General features: G+C 40.6%; 1 protein-coding gene and 1 long non-coding RNA gene across 5 annotated transcripts in view; one reads left to right on the top strand and one right to left on the bottom strand.

The window, feature by feature from the left end:
- HEATR5A (HEAT repeat containing 5A) overlaps positions 1–20,106 on the top strand; it is a 63,623-nt gene extending 43,517 nt beyond the window's left edge. For all 3 annotated transcript variants that reach the window (XM_077926184.1, XM_028721262.2, XM_028721271.2), the window contains 14 exons: positions 1,224–1,403; positions 2,200–2,439; positions 4,063–4,244; positions 4,737–4,805; positions 5,078–5,257; positions 5,637–5,868; positions 6,590–6,838; positions 7,443–7,570; positions 8,281–8,428; positions 12,315–12,587; positions 12,757–12,981; positions 14,074–14,225; positions 15,456–15,669; positions 17,752–20,106. In XM_077926184.1, coding sequence (XP_077782310.1) covers positions 1,224–1,403; positions 2,200–2,439; positions 4,063–4,244; positions 4,737–4,805; positions 5,078–5,257; positions 5,637–5,868; positions 6,590–6,838; positions 7,443–7,570; positions 8,281–8,428; positions 12,315–12,587; positions 12,757–12,981; positions 14,074–14,225; positions 15,456–15,669; positions 17,752–18,050 — 2,771 coding nt within the window. In that variant the 3' untranslated portion in view covers positions 18,051–20,106. The remainder of the gene's footprint in view (positions 1–1,223; positions 1,404–2,199; positions 2,440–4,062; positions 4,245–4,736; positions 4,806–5,077; positions 5,258–5,636; positions 5,869–6,589; positions 6,839–7,442; positions 7,571–8,280; positions 8,429–12,314; positions 12,588–12,756; positions 12,982–14,073; positions 14,226–15,455; positions 15,670–17,751) is intronic.
- The window catches only part of LOC114592928 (uncharacterized), a 38,387-nt gene continuing 19,574 nt past the window's right edge, over positions 2,441–21,253 (bottom strand). Inside the window, exons 3-4 of one of the 2 annotated variants that reach the window (XR_013392310.1) lie at positions 17,322–17,459; positions 2,441–4,223 (exon numbers count right to left, since the gene is read on the bottom strand). This is a non-coding gene — a long non-coding RNA (uncharacterized LOC114592928). The remainder of the gene's footprint in view (positions 4,224–17,321; positions 17,460–21,253) is intronic. The other variant, XR_013392309.1, reaches the window with a different exon arrangement.

Consider the following 21,253-nt stretch of genomic DNA (forward strand, 5'->3'; position numbering starts at 1 on the left):
TTGGAGGCACAAAAGGCACATGTTTATCTGTTCCAATCTATAGTTCTTCAGACTGAAGGGCTGGGAGTTTGACTGCTGCACCACATCAAAAACTATATCCTCCTATAAAACTGTCATGCCAGAGAGATGAATCTGTCTCAGTCTTCTGTCTTGCATGCTAGTTTTGTATGTGCAAGGCTGGTGGGGTCTTTCTTTCTTTCTTTCTTTCTTTCTTTCTTTCTTTCTTTCTTTCTTTCTTTTTGAATGAAATGACTCACTTTGCAGTCTAAAACAGTAGAGTCCAGAAACAGACACTTGTTGTTTTTTATTTGCCTGTTTGGTCTCTGATTTGCACACTTTGCTCAGAAAGGCATGCCTGGCTTGTCTTTTTGATGCCTACTGAAGACCTTCCTTCTTTAAGCTGAGACTGTTCCCAGTATTGGAATTACTTTAAAGACGTATAATCACTTGTTGTTTGATGTCCTGGGTGACTTTGGGAAGAAGGGTGGAATACAAATGAAATAAATAAGTATTTTGATTGACGTAAATGGCTTGTAGGAGCTTATTTCTGAACTTATATTGTAACCTGGAATGTAGCTTTCATGATCTGTTGAAACACCAGCTTCGTCCATGGCTGCTTTTGTGCCATAGAGGTAACCCAACAGAAGGAGGGGTATGGAAGTGTACAACCCTTCTTTTGGAGCCTGCTGCCCATGCTGACCTAGCTAGTTTGTGGTCTGCTGTCTGAATGGACAGGGATCAGCATAACTCCTCCCCTTAAATTGTGACTACCTCTGTCAGAAGTGGTGATGTTCCTTTCATTTTCTTTCTTTCCATCTCCGAGAGCTGGATGTTGCTCATATTAAAAGAAAAGGCATCTGTATGTTGGAACAGAGGGCTGAAATAAGTCAATTTGGACTATTGCTGTGGCTCTAAAAATGAGGTTTAAAAATAATACAATGACACTTCCCCCAAGACATTTTCTTACTATATGGAATCCTGGGGGGAAATCAGAGTCATGGTATAGAGGCAGGGAATGTCTTGAAGTGTGTTTGGTTTTAGTTATGCTTTGGGCATTAAGGATGCTAGAGAGATGAGATGAGCAACAGCCTTTTGCTATTATTTCAGGGTTAAATATTTTGCCACAGTATTGCACTTAAAAACTTTTGTCAGCTTTAAAGTGCTGTGATTCATGCTTGTTTCTCAGCAGATGAATTTAGATCACACTGTTGTTGCTTTTACAGGCATTAACATCAGAGAAGTAGGCCTTGAAGGTGCATTACTGAGCTTATTGGACAAGGAACTGGATCCAAAACTATGCCAAGATATCAGAGAGACCCTGAGCCATATGCTTATATCAATGGGAGTGGAAAAACTCTCTTTCTGGCTTAAACTCTGCAAAGATGTTCTAGCTGCCTCTGCTGGTATGTGCTGATGCCTTCTTCCTAGAAAGTAGATTTTCTCATTACATAAATGAATCAATGAATCAACTGACCATACTATCAGCTGATATCTTAACCTATTTTGCAAGTAATTTCATGTAATAAGTGAGAAGAGTGACTCATAAAAACTTGTAAGTCAGAAGACCACAGAGGAAAAGGAGGAGCCTCCTCCAGTGACATCAGAAGGGAGTCAAGTGGCGCCAGAGAAATGGGCCTTCTCACTGGTGGTACTTAATTTTATGGGATTCTCTTCCTAGCAAAGCTTTGCTGATGCCTATTTCTTGGCACAAAGAAAGACTTTTTTTACTTTCCTAGATATAGCTGCTGGTAGTTTCTATTACAGTGGTACCTTGGAAGTCGAACGGAATCCGTTCCGGAAGTCTGTTCGACTTCCAAAGCGGGAACCAAGGCTTCCTGCAGCCAATCAGAAGCCACAGAAGCAGTGACAGACATTTGGTTCCAAAGAACGTTCGCAAACCGGAACACTCACTTCTGGGTTTGTGGTGTTCAGGAGCCAAAACGTTTGACTTGCAAGGCGTTCAACTTCCAAGGTATGACTGTAGTTTTGTTACATTTTTTAATATAAATAAGTTTCCTTTGCATCACTCCCCACACCTCTTGCTCTGTTTCCTTGCTCATTCTTCCTCCCTATCTCTATTCCTCCTGTTCCCCTTCTGCCCTGTTATACACCCCCAAGTCTTTGATGGGTACTGCTGCAACAGTACTCTGATCCATTAAGTGTTTTGCACTTTACCTCCCTGTTTGTATCTCAATGCAGATTTCACCACAGTGGTTTCAGTGGACACTACCCAAGAAGAAGAGGGAGCTCAAGGGGATGATGAATTTGCATTAGCTTTGGAAAACAATGAAAAGCTGCACCCCTTCCCTCATCCTCGATGGTCTACTAGAGTATTTGCTGCAGAGTGTGTGTGTAAAATTATTGGCCAGTGTGAGAATGCAGGCAACGCTCACTTTGACATAGCTCTGGCACAAGAAATGAAGCAAAGAGATTCAAGAGGTATGTCTTCATGTTTATGCAGACATCAACTGCAAGTAAGTGGGTATAGGATTGCAATCTAAATTTAATTTGACAAACTGTAGCTTAATGGGATCCAACAAAATCTCTTTCCAGCTATTGCAATAGTCATTCGTTGAGGTGTGTATTCAGATTATTGTTAGTAGGCTCATTTGTGAGCAAGAGAAAAATGAATACTCTTGAAGAACAAAGAGGTTTGTAGATTTATTATGGCACAAACTTTTCAGAGACTAGAGTCAACTTAATGCAGATAGCATTATTAGATACATGTTGTATTTGTTGGCTGTTTGCAGTATGGTAGCGCTGCAGAGAGCTTGCTGGGGAGACCATGCATTAAAAAGGGACTCAAAAATAACTTAAACAAGGTTTTAATAAGGAAAACAAAAACTCCATTTACACTAAATACATCAACAACAAACCAGACCCAACCCCCCAACCCAACCCCCAGGGTAATGGGAGAGCTAGGTGCTGCTCCTTATATATTACACCCAAATGCTAAAACCTAAATCAAATACAACTCAGCAGCACCTGCTATGTTTCACAGCTGTAAAGCTGGGTCTCGTTATCTTGCTCTGGCCCCTTAAAGACACACACATCGAGTGGAACAATGATGAACCTTTACATTTAAAGAAACCATTCAACAGTATTGTCCTTAGTTGGCAGGTGGATATAGATGGGTGGGAGGAAATGTAACAGTGGGGTCAAATGGCTATTTGAGTAAAAAAACAAACCACAGTATGGCTTCCTGTCCTGCTTCATATACTAAGCTGGCATCTAGCAGTAGCCATTCCTCAGACTATAGGAGAGAGAGATGGTTCTACAGATCCTTTCTGCCAGCTCTGCCGAAAGGCCAGACATTTTGCTCATCCTCTCCTTGAACTGTTTCCATTCCAGCTGGGCATTTTCAGTAACTCTGTAACTATGAACTAATGCCCGAGATTGCCTTTTTCCCTCCTCCCTCCCAATGTTTCCTCCTTTTTCTGTAATGTCTCTTAGATGTTAATCCTCAAGGTAGGGGATGTTTTTATAACTTGTGGCTTTAGACTACTCTGGAGCCTTTTTTGACTGGAGAGTAAACCTGGGATTTTGTCATCCAACACTGCTATTGTGTAACTTTGCAGACATTTGAACTTTAATTGAATTAACATGGACTTTTTATATTTTAAGACCATTTTGGCCTGCTTTTCCCATATAGAAACGTCAACTTGAGGGTAATGGCTCACACTTCTGATGAAATGAAATCTGGTCCATAAAGTTAATGCCATAATAAATCTGTTACATCTTTTAGATGTCTCAAACCCTTTCATTGGTTTTTTTCCTGCTACAGACTAACACAGCTTTATCCCTGGAAGTTAATATTACTGAAGCAAACTTTTCCAGATGTTGCACCTAAAATGTTGACTCTACGCAGAATGTTGACAATCTGCAGTTGTTATCAGTGGTTTCTTGGTTCAGCAGGAAATGATGCCTAATTATGTATAGGTGTACAATTCAGAGGAAGGGAAAAAAGAGGGGGTGGGAGATAGGCATCAATGCTTTAAGTGTCCACACTAAAATACATTTTTTGTATTAACAAAATGATGTTTTCCTTCCCCACCCTGCCAGATGATTTCCTAGTACTGCACTTAGCTGACTTGATCCGCATGGCTTTTATGGCTGCCACGGATCACAGTGACCAGCTTCGTCTTTCTGGCCTTCAGATGTTGTTAATTCTTGTTCGGAAGTTTGCTGCTGTGCCGGAGCCAGAGTTCCCAGGTCATGTGATTCTGGAACAATATCAAGCAAATGTAAGTAGGCTTTTGGTTCTAGAGGCATTTGAAAAATAAAATGCATATTAAGAGTTAACCCTGCATCACACTTGAAAACTTGTGTTATAAAGGAATATATTATTGGCGTCTTACTACACAGGCTGAATAGAATTTATAACAATAGCCATCACTGTAGTGAATCAAGAGCTGATTTTGTAAATGTGTGGTGGAACTGGCCTAAAATAAATGAATTGTTGGAAAATATTTTATAACATATGTTACTTTAAATTAGCTTACCAAATTACCAGTATAAAGAGTAGCAGAAACCAGAAAGCCTCTGTGGCAACTGAAATGTATAACTTGGTCCCAAAATGTTCATCAAGTTGGCAAGCGATTAGGAATAATTCTGCATGTTGTACCTTTTGCCTTTTAAGAGAATCATACTCAGATTTGTAAGAATATGTTAACTGGGCCAGTTTCTTCAAAATATTCAAATATTTTTTAGCATGTTATCAAATTATTTTATTTTAGGTTGGTGCAGCGCTTAGACCAGCTTTTACTTCTGAAACACCACCTGATGTAACAGCGAAAGCATGCCAGGCAAGTTTTTTAAATAGAATTCAAATTTCATCAACTCTTGACCAATCACAGGTAAAACTTGATAAAGATTATATCTTTATCTTGTCTCTTAAAAATTAGTATTTGAGACTGCTTCACCTCTGAACATTAAATATGATTGCATAATGGGTTTGCCAGAGCAGAGAGAAAGCTAATAACCTAAGTAAGTAAGTAAATAAGAGAGCACAAACTCAGGCATAGTGTTTTGTAGCATTACAAAAATAACTATATTGTTTGCTGTTCTATCATACTAGGTTTGCAGTGCCTGGATAGCAAGTGGTGTAGTAAGTGACCCTAGTGACCTTCAGAGGGTTCATCAATTGCTTGTGACATCCTTGACCAAAATACAGGCGGGACAAGAAGCCCAAAGTCAACTGTACAATGAAGGCACATCAGTTATGGAGATCCTAGCTGTGTTGAAAGCTTGGGCAGAGGTACTTTTTAATGTACATATTTATGGTGGTATTAGCGCTTTGCAATTGTAATTTGTGGATCAGACATTTGAATATCTACAGGGGTCAACTTCCAGTTTTGAGTTGTGGTGTTTGGCAAAAACATCTGGATTTCACCCTGATGTTCAAGGAATTGGAGAGCATTCCTATTTGCTTATACTGAGTCAGACCATTGGTCCATTCAGTTGTCAGGGCTGGAGTCAGATGCAAGTCATCACGAAGAAGCAGAGTCAGTTGCCAGTGAAGTTAACTGTTTATTCAAGGAACAGGCATACAACTCAGCAACACTTCCCAGTAGGTCTTGCCCCTATATTCAATGGCCTATCAATGAGACTGTCCTTTCATGTTGTTGTTTCAACAGGTCTATATAGTTGCAGTACAAAGGCAGAAAAAGCAAAGCGATGTCAACAGACCACCCTTGGTAATAAACATGACAGAGGAGAGCTGCAGGGATCAAATATCTCCAGTGGATGAACTTCTGGAGCTAGTCCAAGCAGATCTGGGCAATCTGAGCAAACTCTGGCTTGCTGCACTCCAGGATTATACTCTCTTAACTTTGCCGTCAGAATTTGCCTCTCAACTTCCTGCTGAAGGTAGGCAGGCAAATAGAACAATACAATTTCATTTCATTCATTAATCTATTGTATTTCTATGCTGCTTTTCACTCACATGAGTCACAAAGCAGCTTACAAAGAATAACAATAATAAAACATCACAATTACAACATAAATCGTATAAAATAAGTAACAAATCATCAGCAAAACAATTGCAAATCAACAGTAAAACAACCACCTTCTGTAAAATACTGTTAACAAAACGACTAAAAATTAAGCTAAACATCACAAGTCATAAGATTCACAAGGCATTGTTGCACTCATAATCCACAAAACAAGATTAACAAACAACCCAAAACAAACTAAGCACTGTTGAATTCACACACACACACACACACACACACACACACCCTTCCCCACCCCCATGACTCAGTTCATCAAAATACATACACATAAAATACATACTAATTTTGTTGCCACATAGTTTGGGCCTGATTCAGTAAATTAGAATGTAGCCAATAAAATTTAAATGAAATTTTCAAAAATGTGGGTGCATAAGTGATAAGATGTCTGTAAGATTGCAGAATTTAAAAAGAAGTTTACTGAAGTCATCTCTGATGATTTGTGAATATTACTTTTAAAGAATAACTGGCCAAACCTTCCTCATTGTTTAACCATAAAAAGTGTCATTAAAGTAGTAAATTCAAAGCTACCTTGAGCTGTTTGGAATATGCTAAACATTTGTTGCTTTTAATTGTAGGTGGTGCTTTCTATACTGCAGAGACAATTGAAAATTCAAGACCACACTATCAAAACTCCTGGGCATTGATTCTCCATGCAACAGCATTGTGGCTTACCAGCACAGGTTTTCTTGTAGGTGACTCAGATGAAGGTCTAACTAACCTTTCTCGACCTGTCACCCCAACTACAATGTGTCAAGATTCAACATCTAGAGCTGCTGTAAAATCACCTGAAGACGTAAACACTGATAGATTTCATCTTGTTTTGGGTTAGTAAATGCATGAACTTTTCCTGGTGTTATTTTTCTCATGTAATTTTTCCGATTGTCGTTGGAAATCAGTATGAGCTGTTAGGCACATGTCGAAGTGGTTAATATGCTACTGTTGATAAAATTCTGCATTGTATGGGATTACTACAGAATTTCACCATTATTTTATTGAATCAAGCCAGTGGTCCATCTAATTGAGCTAATTGTCCCATCTAACTGAGAACTGTTAACCCAGAATGTCAGAGGATCTGAAACCCAGTTCTCCCAGTCTCTGGGAACTGGAATTTGATTTACTTATATCTTATTTGTTAAAAGATTTCTAATCTGCCCTTCATGTTGAATTATCTCAGGGTGTATAACAATTTAAAACAAAACAAAACTGAAACATACAGTCGGAAGAGTACTAATATATACTCGTCCCAGCACAGGCCCAATAAAAATCATATTTCAAATGCCTGGTGCAAAAATCTGGCACCAAAAGATGGATAACAACAGCACAAGTCAAATTTCAGGGGCCAGATAGTACCAAACTAGTCAATTGACTGATGTGTTATTGGAAATTCAACTCTGATTCTGTTCACAGCATAATTTCTCCCCTCCTTAGGAATTAGTGTGGAATTTCTATGTTCTCCTCGGTCAGATGCAGGAATGGAAAATATTACTTCTTGCCTACATGCCTTACGGGTGCTGCTTGATGTTCCTTGGCCAAGGTCTAAGATTGGTGGCGATCAGGTAACAATCTATTGGAAATCCTAAGTATGAATTACGAATTGTTCTGTCAAAACAAAAAAAATTCCTTGCAGTAGCACCTTAAAGACCAACTAAGTTAGTTCTTGGTATGAGCTTTCGTGTGCATGCACACTTCTTCAGATACACTGAAACAGAAGTTGCCAGATCCTTCTATATAGTGAGAAGGTGGGGAGGGGTATTACTCAGAGGGGGGTGGGAATGGGTGATTGGCAGATAGCTGTGATGAGCCTGTTGACGATGCTGATGAGATGCAGGCTCATCGTCAACAGGCTCATCACAGCTATCTGCCAATCACCCATTCCCACCCCCCTCTGAGTAATACCCCTCCCCACCTTCTCACTATATAGAAGGATCTGGCAACTTCTGTTTCAGTGTATCTGAAGAAGTGTGCATGCACACGAAAGCTCATACCAAGAACTAACTTAGTTGGTCTTTAAGGTGCTACTGCAAGGAATTTTTTTTGTTTTGACTATGGCAGACCAACACGGCTACCCATCTGTAACTGGAATTGTTCTGTGTTAACAATAATTGCTTCTACTCGATGTCTCTAAGAAATGGCTTCCTTCGTTTTCTCTCATCGTGATTTCTCATGACATTATGTGAAGGACGCTTGAAATAGCCTCTGTGATACATTTCACCATGTGTGTTTCTGCATTGTGTGTTCCACACTTTTCTTGTTTCCCTTTATACAGGAGCTGAGTGTTGAGCTGCTGAATGTTTTACATCGGCTTATAGTGACAAGAGAGTCCCCGGACATTCAACTTGCTGCTCTAGAAGTTGTTCAACAGATTCTTTTGGCAGCTCAGGAACATGTCAAGGAAAAACGGAGAAGTGCAGAAGGTATTGTTCTTGCTGACATTTAACTTAATATGCTGGCTTTCCAGCATATTTCCAGGTGGCTTACAAAATATTGATCGAGGACAGTACATAAAAACTTCATAAAAACAAAGCAAAATACAAAAAAGATAACAAACAGGAGAAAACCAACATCAGTTAAAAACAAGCAAGATCTCACACAATAAACGGTAGGGAGTTGCGAGTCACGCAGGTTTCATGCTTCTCTCTTCTCTGGCTCAAATTTCTCCTGCCACCCTTAAGCAGGGCCCTTCTTATTATGTGTTAGAATTGAATAAATATCTTAGGACCATGGTAAGTAAAAATAAATAAATTGCTGCGGTTCTTTTCACCGGTAAAGGTAAAGGGACCCCTGACCATTAGGTCCAGTCATGACTGACTCTGGGGTTGCGACGCTCATCTCGCTTTACTGGCCAAGGGAGCCGGCGTACAGCTTCTAGGTCATGTGGCCAGCATGATTAAGCCGCTTCTGGCGAACCAGAGCAGCGCATGGAAACGCCGTTTACCTTCCTGCCAGAGTGGTACCTATTTATCTACTTGCACTGGCGAGCTTTCAAACTGCTAGGTTGGTAGGAGTAGGGACTGAGCAACGGGAGCTCACCCTGTCGCGGGGATTCGAACTGACAACCTTCTGATCAGCAAGTCCTAGGCTCTGTGGTTTAACCCACAGTGCCACCCGTGTCCCTGTTTTCACCGGTAGCATAATGCTAATAGTAGATTTTTAACCTGCATTTCTAATTTATTTCCATATTTGTCCTGCGTTAGATTCTTTCTGAAAATGGGAGCTGCGCCCATATAGGATTATTTTAGTTAGTGATGGTAATTTAAGCCACCCCTCCTTTTAATAATGAACATAGCTGTTAAGCATAGTATGCGTCAGAATTAATATACAGTGGTACCTCGGGTTACAAACACCTGGGGTTACAAACACTTCGGGTTACAGACTGCGCTAACCTGGAAGTAGTACCTCGGGTTAAGAATTTTGCCACAGGATGAGAACAGAAATTAATTGTGCGCTGGTGGCACGGTGGCAGTGGGAGGTCCCATTAGCTAAAGTGGTACCTCGGGTTAAGAATGGTTTCACGTTAAGAACAGACCTCCGGAACGCATTAAGTTCTTAACCAGAGGTACCACTGTAGCTTGTTTAACAGTTGGCATTCATACCCTACAAGTGAAACAACTTAACTGTTGTTTCTTTCTTCCCCAAAAACCTCACCAATTCTAATTGTGAAAGGGAGTTAAGAAAATCAAACATTCTCACCATCCTCACAAAATTACAGTTTCTTGTGTTGGAGACAAACAAAGCAAAGTAAGTTCATGCAGTGCAGCTAAATGATGGAATTTGTTACCCCTTAGATGGCTTTAAAAGGGGATTAAACAGATTCATGGTGGATAAAATTACCAGCAACAACTAGTCATGATGACTATGTACTGCCTCCAGGTTTAGAAGCAGCATACACCTCTAAGTAGCAGCTTTCTGTGGAGAGATTGCCATTGTGGGCAAAAAGGTTGCTGGATAAAACGGGCCTTTGGTGTGCTTACACAAGTGTTCTTCTTATGTATCGAATCCTCATGCTATGTCACAGCAGTAAAACTGGGAATAAAACTACTCTGGTAATTTGTAGTACAGTTATAGCAGGAGTGAAGCTAAATTGGGAGTTCTGATGCATGTTAACACGGAGTTCTGTTTTGCAAATTATGTGCCTCCACAGCAGGAAAAATCCAAATGCACACAGCTGAAGCAATTGTAGATTCATTCCCTGTTGACCTCTGCTTCCATTTCCCTCCCTCTTTCGCTTGCTTTGTGTCTGTTATTAGACAGGAAGAGCCTTGAGGTAGGGACCTGTCAGACCTGTTCTTTGTAAAGCATCATCTACATAGATGGCATTATTTTCATAAGTAATATATGTGGCATTGCCTTTTAAATGCTTTCTGCTGGGAGAACCTTCCTTTGTAAAAGCACAGGAGGTTTCTATCCCTCATGGGTGCAAGTGACTGTCCTGTTCTATTTATTTGCCTACTTTCTGAAGAACTCCAGGTATCTTAGAATTCACGGTATCAAAATAAGGTGTCAGATAAAAGCAACCCTCTAAGTTAAACCCAATTTATAACACAAGCACACAACATTTACATCTGTTTCATGGCTTGGACAACCCAGCCAGATGGGCAGGGTATAAATAATAAAATTATTATTATTACTTATATGGGACCGACATTGATAAATGTGTCCAGTTTCCTCTGGAGTTGCATGCGAGGTATATATTCTCAATGCTGTTAGTTCTGACAGGACTCATTACTGGTGTTTAGGAGCAAAACATGTGCTTGAGGTTTTATTATTGGTGTTTTAATTGTATTTTGATGGTGATTGTTTAATAACGTTTTGTTGTATGGAAACCACTCATGACGGGAAAGCAGTATACAAAAATATTTATATAAATAAAGAAGCCGCAGGTGCTGGGGCTAAATAAAAATGCCTTCAGCAGGTGCCAAAAGGAATATGATACAGGTGCCTGCCTGATATCAATAGGCAGGGATTTCCATAGTCCTGGTGCTGCCACACTAAAAGATCAAGATCTTTCAGATGTGGTGCAGGTATTATGTGCCACATGTAAAAGGGCCAGTTCTGCCGATTGAAGCAGTTGCATGGGCACATATGGAGTAAGACGATCTTGTAGATAAACTGCTCTCCAAGTTGTTAAGAGCTTTATATACTAACACATTGAACGCAGCCTGGTAAGCAGATCAAGTGGAGACCTCTCAGCATAGGGGCATATACAGGTGAAACTCGGAAAATTAGAATATTGTGGAAAAGTTCATTTATTTCAGTAATTCAACTTAAAAGGTGAAAATAATATATGAGATAGACGCATGACATGCAAAACAAGATATGTCAAGCCTTTATTTGTTATAATTGTGATGATCATGGCGTACAGCTGATGAAAACCCCAAATTAACAATTTCAGAAAATTAGAATATTAAATGAAATCAGCAAAACAAGGACTGCAAATAGAGCAATTTTGGACCTCTGAGAAGTAGAAGCATGCATATGTACTCAGTACTTGGTTTGGGCCCCTTTTGCATCAATTACTGCCTCAATGCGGCGTGGCATGGATGCTGTCAGCCTGCGGCACTTCTGAGGTGTTATGGAAGACCAGGAAGCTTCAATAGCAGCTCTTCTGCATTGCTCGGTCTCATGTCTCTCATCTGTCTCTTGGCAATGCCCCATAGATTCTCTATGGAGTTCTGGTCAGGTGAGTTTGCTGGCCAATCAATCACAAATCTCTTTTCTGATGAGAGCAGCTTTTGCATCTCATTTGGAAACCAAGGACCCAGAGTCTAGAGGAAGAATAGGGAGGCACACAATGCCAGATGTTTGAAGTCCAGTGTGAAATTTCCTCAGTCTGTGTTGATTTGGGGAGCCATGTCATCAGCTGGTGTTGGTCCACGGTGCTTCATTAAGTGCAGGGTCAACGCAGCTGTCTACCAGGAGATTTTGGAACATTTCATGCTTCCTTCCACAGACGAGCTTTATGGGGATGCTGACTTCATTTTCCAACAGGACTTTGGCACCTGCCCACACTGCCAAAAGTACCAAAACCTGGTTCAATGCCCATGGGATTACTGTGCTTGATTTTCTGAGATTGTTAATTTGGGGTTTTCATCAGCTGTACGCCATGATCATCATAATTATAACAAATAAAGGCTTGACATATCTCGCTTTGCATGTCATGCGTCTATCTCATATATTATTTTCACCTTTTAAGTTGAATTACTGAAATAAATGAACTTTTCCACGATATTCTAATTTTCCGAGTTTCACCTGTATGCTGACAAGGCCTCACTCCTATCTATCTCTGTCCTTCCATTTTAGTTGACGACGGAGCTGAAGAGAAGGAAACCTTGCCGGAGTTTGGAGAAGGCAAAGACACAGGGGGGCTGATACCTGGAAAGTCCTTAGTCTTTGCAACCCTGGAGATGTGTGTGTGCATTCTCGTCAGGCAGTTGCCTCAGCTTAACCCTAAGATAACGGGCAGCCCTGGAATTACATCTGGAAAGCCTCAGTTGTTATCGGAGAATGGAAGCAGACTAGTATCAGTGGCATTAGGAATCCTCTCTGATGTTCCTGCAGTCTGCTCACCAGAAGGTAGGCTGCTCCCAAGATGTTTCATTTGCGAGGAAGAAAGAGGCCGTGTAGGGAGTGATCCTCCCATTCTAGGAATGCAAGCTCAATGCTTATCCTTTGTTTAATGTGCACCGGGAGCTATTTCTTCTTAACCATGATATTTTCATCACCCCCTTTTCATATCCTACAGGAAGCATTGCTGTTCTTCCTACTATCTTGTACCTGATTATTGGAGTCCTCAGAGAAACTGCTGTGAAATTACCCACAGGCCAGTTGCCTTTGACTGTTGCTTCATCGTTACAAGCTCTTAAAGGAGTGCTGTCTTCTCCCATGGCCCGGGCAGAGAAGAGCCGGACTGCTTGGAACGAAATGCTCCGCAGTGCTTTGGTCACTATTCTAAACTTTTGGGATCAAGGTATTAAGGCTGAGGAAGGTGTTTGGTATATAACTCAAGGCAGTATAAGAGTGGGGGATGAGGTCTGCCAACAATTAAATATCATAAACACCACACCAGTGAGTGACTCCTAGTAAGTAGTATGCGGCATTCTGTCTAGTACTAGAACTGTCTGGGTACAAAAAACGAAGTCTGGCATCTGAACAAGTTTCTGGTACCTGGTATGTGACAGTTGGGTTGCTGAAGGAGGTAGGCAGCTGGCTTCTTCTCCCCTGATGGTGATCGGCTGCTTCTTAGACCTTACCGCCTCCTCTACCCAGAGTCCCTACTTTGCTTTCTCAATCCCACTGCACTTTGGGCAGAACTTGGCTTACACACATTTCTTCCCCTTCTTCCATACCTGTCTTTGCTTTCTCTACCATTTTGATGTTGTACATCTTTTTTAGAGCCGAGCACCTTCCGTTCCTGCCTTCTACTCACTTTTCTTCTCTTTTTTTCAAAAGCCTTTGGATGCCACTCGTTGTTCACACCTTTCCTTCTTTTTCTCCCAATGGACTTCCCTGGAAGAATGACTTAATCAGAGTTGAGGCTTCCCAGAGCACACCTGAGTAAGGCTCAGCTCTGGAAAGATACATGGTAGTAGTAGCAGTAGTAGTAATGTATATGAAGTTGTCATGTTAAGACAGATGACCTGTCCGGCCCATTATCCAGCCTATTTGGGCTGGCCAACAACTTTCCATGATCTTAGGCAGAGGTCTCATCCATGGCATATCCTTAACTGTAGATGACTAAAAAAGTTCTGAAAAGTTATCCGCCCTTGCTCTATATTGTAGCTTTTTAATAAAAAGCAAATGCATACAATTCACTGGGGGGGGGGGGATCTGACCGAAGAGGAGGGCTTAAACATTCTTCAGCAATAGTTCATGCTGAGTAAAAGTTCTTAAGAGTATCTAATGTACATTCTTAAAAATATGTGTTTATCTGCCAACTGTGTTTAACTAAAAAATCTGTTGATTTGTGATACAATTGATCTTAGCATCTTGATTTATGCATTTTGATTGATGAAATGCTCCAGTTTCAGAACACAAATTTAAGATTGTTTTTAATTGGTAGATGGTGCTCATCAAGAGTTGGATGAAGGTAGTCTGCTGACTGCAGTCACAATATTCATTTTGTCTACAAGTCCAGAAGTTGCTACCATGGAGTGCCTTCAGAAGTGTTGCATTGAAAAGTTTCAGTCAGCAATGGAATCTAAAGATCCTATTGTAAGTCCTGCATATTGTTTTTATTGTTTAGAACTCTACAATTGCTATGTTTTTTATGTTCAGCCTTGAATGATTTATTTAGAATGCTTCTATCTCACTATATAGCCTAGGAGGCCCTCAAAGCAGCTTGATTCTCAAAATAAAAGTTCACATTCAGGTTTGGTATCAGGAACGGTAATAACATGGCAACACTAGGGAGTCTGGATTATTCTGGTGAAATTTCCTGCCCTCATCCTTAGTCTTCCCTGGTGTCCACATTCAGCCTCAGCCTACTAGGCAGCAGAGCCCACTGATTATCACTGAGGCAAGAGTAGGGCTAAATAGTAGGAAATCTCTCAGCCCATGATGAAGGCAAATCTTTGTCTTGCAGCTGCCTCCACCATCCGAAGTAAAGTGAATGGCCACAGGGGAAATACATCTTGGGGGAAAGCTAAAAAGTATGCTTCCTTCTGTTTGATACTGAAGGATTGTTGTTTTTTGTATGGATCCCAGCACTCTATTTTGATTTGGGCAATATGGAGTCCTTAACACAACCCCAGAGTCGGCCACAACTGGACCTAATGGACCTTTTAAGTTCAGGGACGCGGATGGTGCTGTGGGTTAAACCACAGAGCCTAGGGCTTGCCGATCAGAAGGTCGCCAGTTCGAATCCCCGTGACGGGGTGAGCTCCCGTTGTTCGGTCCCTGCTCCTGCCCACCTAGCAGTTCGAAAGCATGTCAAAGTGCAAGTAGATAAATAGGTACCGCTCCGGCGGGAAGGTAAACGGCGTTTCCATGCGCTGCTCTGGTTCGCCAGAAGCGGCTTAGTCATGCTGGCCACATGACCCAGAAGCTGTACGCCGGCTCCCTCGGCCAATAAAGCGAGATGAGCGCCGCATCCGCAGAGTCGGCCACGACTGGACCTAATGGTCAAGGGGTCCCTTTACCTTTACCTTTTAAGTTCAGGATCACTGCACATAGAACAGCTTACAGCTACCAGAAAGAGGGGGAAAAGACAGTGTACTCATATATGCTGGTATCTGGCAACACACCTGCATTAATACACCTAATGTACTCTGTTTGGTCTTTTCCTGCCGTATCTGAAAGCAGATCTTGCTACTGACATTGGTGCAGTCTTCTGCTTCTGATAAATGTACTGATGCACAGGGCATCCCCCCACATGCAGTTCAGCAGTGCTCTCTAATACTACATTTTTGTGTTTTAACTTGGAATTTCCCTTTTTCTTTTTAGGTGCAACTTAAATGCTACCAGCTTCTCCTTACTATTTTCCAGTATCCAAATCGAACTATCTCATATCCTTACATTCATTCATTGGCATCATCAATTGTTTGCAAACTGCAGGAAACGGAGAAAGTCAAGCCTGAGAATTCTGCTGAACTTCAGGTTATTCAGGAAGGGATAAAAGTTGTGGCTGCTGTTATAGCTCTCGCTGAGGAGGAACATCGTAAGTGTCTTTTGGAGGGCAAAATAGATTGACGTCTGGAATCAGTTGCTAATTAAAATAGGTCTCTGCTAATGCAATTTCAGTTGTGACAACATGGTGAGGACTCATGACAGTGCTAATCTGTTAACATTTCATCACTTGGAGACTACTTCTAAAAGTATTCTTTAAATTATTACTATTCTAGCAAATGCATGCAGTGTTGGAAAAACCTTCTGAACACAATATGCTATGTAGAGAATGTGCACCTTAAGCAGATGGTGCCAAACTGGTGATTTGCTGTGTCATATCGGCTACTGTACACTCAGTGCTTTGATTTACCCTGTCCCCACTTGGATGATCAGAAACATTTTCATCCTTCTCCTCATAGTTTCATTCCAAAATGGATGTTCTCCAGCTATCTGTTTCCCCCAGTTTAAAAGCTGCTGAGTCACTTTTTTTGATGTCAAGAGCAAGGAGTGGTGTGGCTCCATTGCTGTTCATGTGAGGCCCTTCCCTTTTATATAGACCCAGCTTCCCCCCAAAACCAGACCCAGAGTCTAACAAATCCAAATTCCTCCTCCTGGCACCACCATCTTGTTCATTTGGTGAAACCCCTCAGCTTTTCCTGTTTAGTTTGCCCTGTGCCTGGAACGGGTAGCGTTTTGGAGAACTATCTTGGACATTCTGGATTCCAGCTTCCTATCTAGCAACCTGAATGTCACGTCTAGATCTGTGGTAGTTGGGGGCTCATTTTAACAGAAAGAGTTTATTGTCAGCCACATTGTGTTACTCTTCCCTGGGTAATTTTAAATTTGTGACAATTATATTAGGTTTTAAGGAGAAAGGGCGTGGTAGAAGAGCAGTCAATCACTAACTATGACCCCACTCAATTGCTTCAGTCTGTGGAAATGGCACAGTTACGAGTGGTGCATCATATTTGTTCTGCCCTTGAAATAAACTGGTCTTTTAGCATGGCAGCCTTGGAACTCCCTGCTGATTGACCTCAGGTAGTTGCCTTCGCTGTACAGTACTCTTTTTGGTGCCTGCTTAAAATGTTTTTGTTTAACTTGGGACATTCTGGATTCCAGCTTCCTATCTAGCAACCTGAATGTCACATCTAGGACCGCAAAACGACTGACAGTATGTTCCATGACTGCTGAACTCCCTGCCAATATTGTTTAGTAGAGAGAAATGCACACATTCATTAAGCCTAATTAAAAGTGTGCTTTTTTAAACTTTGTGTTGCCGCTGTTAATATATCAGCTAATTAACAATGGCCTTCCCTTTGCAGAGGAAAACAATTAGGAATAGATGGGGCTAACTTAGAATTATCAATTTTTGCTGTTGTGTTTTTAACCAGCTCAGTTCCATTCAAAGTCTGTGACATGATTATTATCTGTATTTTATTTATTATTTGCAACTTAAGGGCTACAAAATGTCACAGTTAAAACAAGTACAGTTATGAAAATGAAAAAGCACAAAACTAACCAATGACAAAGCAAAGCAAATAATGGCACAGTACAATGCAAGAGGAGGTAAACCGCCCAGTCAGCGAAATGTCAGTGTAAATCACATATGCTAGGTTTAGTAGCCTGTAGACTATAGCCAAAGTCAAAAATACATTTTATTGTATCACTTGGGTTTTAAAATGCCATTAATAACTTTGCATTTACCTTTTTCCGCAGTCGGCAATCTCTTTGTATATAAATATTCTTTGGAAGAATTCTCTGCTTGATTCCAGATATTTGGCCTCAGAGTGCCACTAAGAAAAGGTGGGAAGGTCAGGTTGCAAGCAGCTGGAAGGGTACTTGCTACAGGCAGGGAAAAGTAAAGGTTCTTCTGTCACAGTAAAGCCACTAGTTAACCCCTTCCGAAGGCTTAAATTCAAAATCCACCCATGCTCCCACATTGAGATTGGCCCCTGGAAGGGCACTCAGAGGGGGGGAAAGCCCTGAATAATTAGTTGCAATAATGATTTTAACAGTGCAATCCACTGCATGGTTACTTAGAAGTAAATCCTGCTGGGTTTAGTGGGGTTTGCTTTCATGTTTTGAACTAAATGATGTTTAGTGGTATTAATCATGTGTTTTTAATTTTTCACAGGAACTCAGCTAGTGGCTTGCTTCCTCCCTATCCTTATTTCTTTTCTTTTGGACGAGAATGCCCTAGGATCAGCTACGAGTTCAGCGAGGAGTCTTCATGAGTTTGCTTTACAGTACCTGATGCAGATTGGTCCGCAATATTCCTTGGTCTTTAAAAAACTAATGGCTTCTTCTCCGCCAATGAAGGCGAGGCTTGAATCGGCCGTGAAGGGCAATCAGGAAAGCATCAAGGACAAGGCAGCACCTAGGCATTCCAAGAACCCTGGGAAAAGTATTCAGCTAAAGACCAACTTTCTGTGAATAATGTTTGAAATCCGAAGCACTTTGATCAAAGATGGCAAACTGTCCCTTTTCATTTCTAGCTGTCCTTATAATGAAGTACGGTTTTTATTTTAATTTCATTCTGCTAAACTTTGAAAATCAGCACATTATAACCCAATTCCAGAGATGTGCATGCATGTGCCTGCCTGCCTACTGAGTCAGTCAGTAGTAGGAACTACCGTATTTTTCGCTCTATAACACACACCCGACCATAACATGCACGTAGTTTTTAGAGGAGGAAAATCCGTAGGCATGCCACCCGTAGGCATTTCCTCCATAACACGCACAGACATTTCCCCTTACTTTCTAGGAGGAAAAAAGTGAGTGTTATGGTGCAAAAAATACGGTACATTCACAGCCATTACTGCTGTATATGGACATGAGAAACCCATAGGCTGTGCATTCACAGTTCCTAATCCAGAAGAGGGTTTCTCCTGCTCAATCAGGGTGCAGACTTTATATCATTTTTTTTTACCATGCTACTAGCTTCTTTAAGTTCTCTCTCGCCACTCTGCAGCATTCTAACCTAATGAAGATTTTATTAGAATATGTAGGAACCTTGACATGCTTATTTATTTCACACTTTGATATTAGCACAAATTCATCAAAGGAAATCATGTCCGATTTGTCAATGCACAATGTAACAGAACCATCCATGCCCCCCTATATTGCTTTTTATTACCATTATTACTTTGGTTATCAGTTCCCAGTGTGGAACCATCAACACTTTTTAAAAAAACAAACCACGTGTCATTTTTTAAAAGCAGTTTGCAGGTTAAGCATTGAGAGCTGCTTCAGCAAAAAATACTAATGAATTACTGAGCACGTGTTCACGTTTAGCTCCCATGGAGTATGGTAAATGTGCATCTTTGACCATAAACAGGAAAATTTATATCTTGCACTAGGATTAATGGCACAAAGATGTGGTTAGTTCAAGGTGGAGTGTTAATTCAGGGGGCAGCTGTTGCCACCAGGACTCCAGGTTTGGAATATCGTTTGACTAGGCTCAGATACATAAATCTGGGATACTATTCAACACTAAGCCGCAGTAGTTGTTAAAAATACTAATACTGCAATCACAGTTGAATTGTAATTTTAATTCATAAATTCCTTGCAATGCTGTAACATGTTCCAGCTGCTAATTTAGCAAACGACATCATTAAGAAAAAGTATTGGATGTTCTCTTGGTCTCTTGTGAACTGCCTTGGGATCTTCGAATGGAGGGCGACATACAAATTTAATAAATAAAAATAAAATAATAATAGTCCATAAAAGTGTGTAAAATTACTTTCGAGTATCTTAAATCCACACATGAAGTACTATTGGGGACTTTAAGTTCTCATGACTGTAATGAAGCTCCACTTATTATCTGAAGGATTTACATTTCCAAAGTTAAGCACATATACTTATGATTGAACATACCTTATACTACCCACAAAATCCCACCTAGGCAGGAAATATCTTCTTAAATTTATCATGCTAAAGAGGTGGTTAAAGCTTTCATATTTTGTTCAGAATATGAAAACTGCTCTGATGCACAGTTTCTCTGCATAAGATACCTCATTCTCTATCATGATCATTTGATGATCTCCCCATGGGCAAATTTGATGTATCGACTCAGATGCATAGGAATCAAAGGGAGATTTGTTAAAGTGGGCTTGTATTGTATTCAGTTGCAAATGAGTCATTCGAATAAACAAAACGTTACATCTTAGCAGTGGATTGTATTTTAGTATAGAAGTCTATACTAATAGCGTGAGCTTTTACTTGTTTTAAGAATTGTATTGGCAACCATTGCCTTTTTGTGCCAGTATTATCTGAAATAAACCAAATGCTAGGATAATTACAGTATTTCCATCTAATAATCAGTAGAAAATGAAAAATATCATCCATAGAACTGAGACTCAGGAATGTGTACTGTATTTTGCTATACATTTTGTATATAAAATTGTAAATTGTACAGAATTGACCATTTGAACAAAATTCTAACAAGTCATTTTTCTAATTTACATAAAGCTAATTTTCTTCACTTAAATTGGTGTGCTTGCTATTTTATTAATAAAACCTGATTTTAATTTTTTGAAAACTACAACCCTTGTCTTAAGTACATTTTTAAACAAGTTGGTCTCTTAAACTATTGCTTCTGTTCCTTCCCACATTTGGGATACCCTGGCATTCAGCTTCTCTATAGGCTTATCCACAGTTAACGTTTGGCCTGTTCTTTCCATGCAGAATCTTTTAATGCTCTGTGCCAAAGCTTTTTTTAAAAATAAATATATAAATAAATAAAAACCCCAGGCTTTCCCCACGAAAACCCACTCTTTAAAGCTGAATCGGAGCAAACATCAATCCATGTTTTTCATTGAAGTTTGCTCCTATTGAGCTTTAAAGAGCTGGTTTCCACAGGGAAAGGAGAGAAAAAAACAGGGTGCTCAGACACAGAGCTTTAAATTGCGGACTGTGCCTGGAAAGAGCGGAGGAAAGCTAAGTGTGGATAAGTGTGCTTTATTTAGAATTAAAATGTTAATAAGGAAGTGTTCTTCAATATAAGTGTACCATATTTTCAACATCTTGGTAGAACTTTCTGAAGGCTTTGAAATCGGTCAATCGTGGCTATTGGTGGTGTAACTGTGAACTTGTAACAAGTGGCTGTATTAGACAGCAGTCTTTTATAAGCAGAGCATAAAGGGAACAACTGTTCTCAGCACCTGTTGTTCAGAGTTAGTATAGTATACCTAAACATGGATATTTCATTCATTTACAGATTGGTACCCATCTTTTCTAGTGTTCTCAAAGCAGCTCTCAATGTTCATAAAACGCCATAGCTGCACTAAAAACCCTGTTTTTAAAACAAAACCAGACCAGCTGGAGCAGGCACCTTGAGGTCTTCACCTGCCGGTCTTGGTCCTTCCTACAGGTTTTTGATGGGTCTGTGCTGTGGGAGGGAGATAGTCCAGAAGAAGCAAAGGTCTCAGGGTGTCCGCCTGTCTCCCTCTGATGGATTTATCAACAGGTATTTCTTTAATGGGACGCGGGTGGCGCTGTGGGTTAAACCACATAGCCTAGGACTTGCTGATCAGAAGGTCGGCGGTTCGAATCCCCGCGACGGGGTGAGCTCCCATTGCTTGGTCCCTGCTCCTGACAACCTAGCAGTTCGAAAGCACAAAGTGCAAGTAGATAAA

The sequence above is a fragment of the Podarcis muralis genome, chromosome 1, assembly GCF_964188315.1.
Source record: "Podarcis muralis chromosome 1, rPodMur119.hap1.1, whole genome shotgun sequence".
NCBI lineage: Eukaryota > Metazoa > Chordata > Lepidosauria > Squamata > Lacertidae > Podarcis > Podarcis muralis.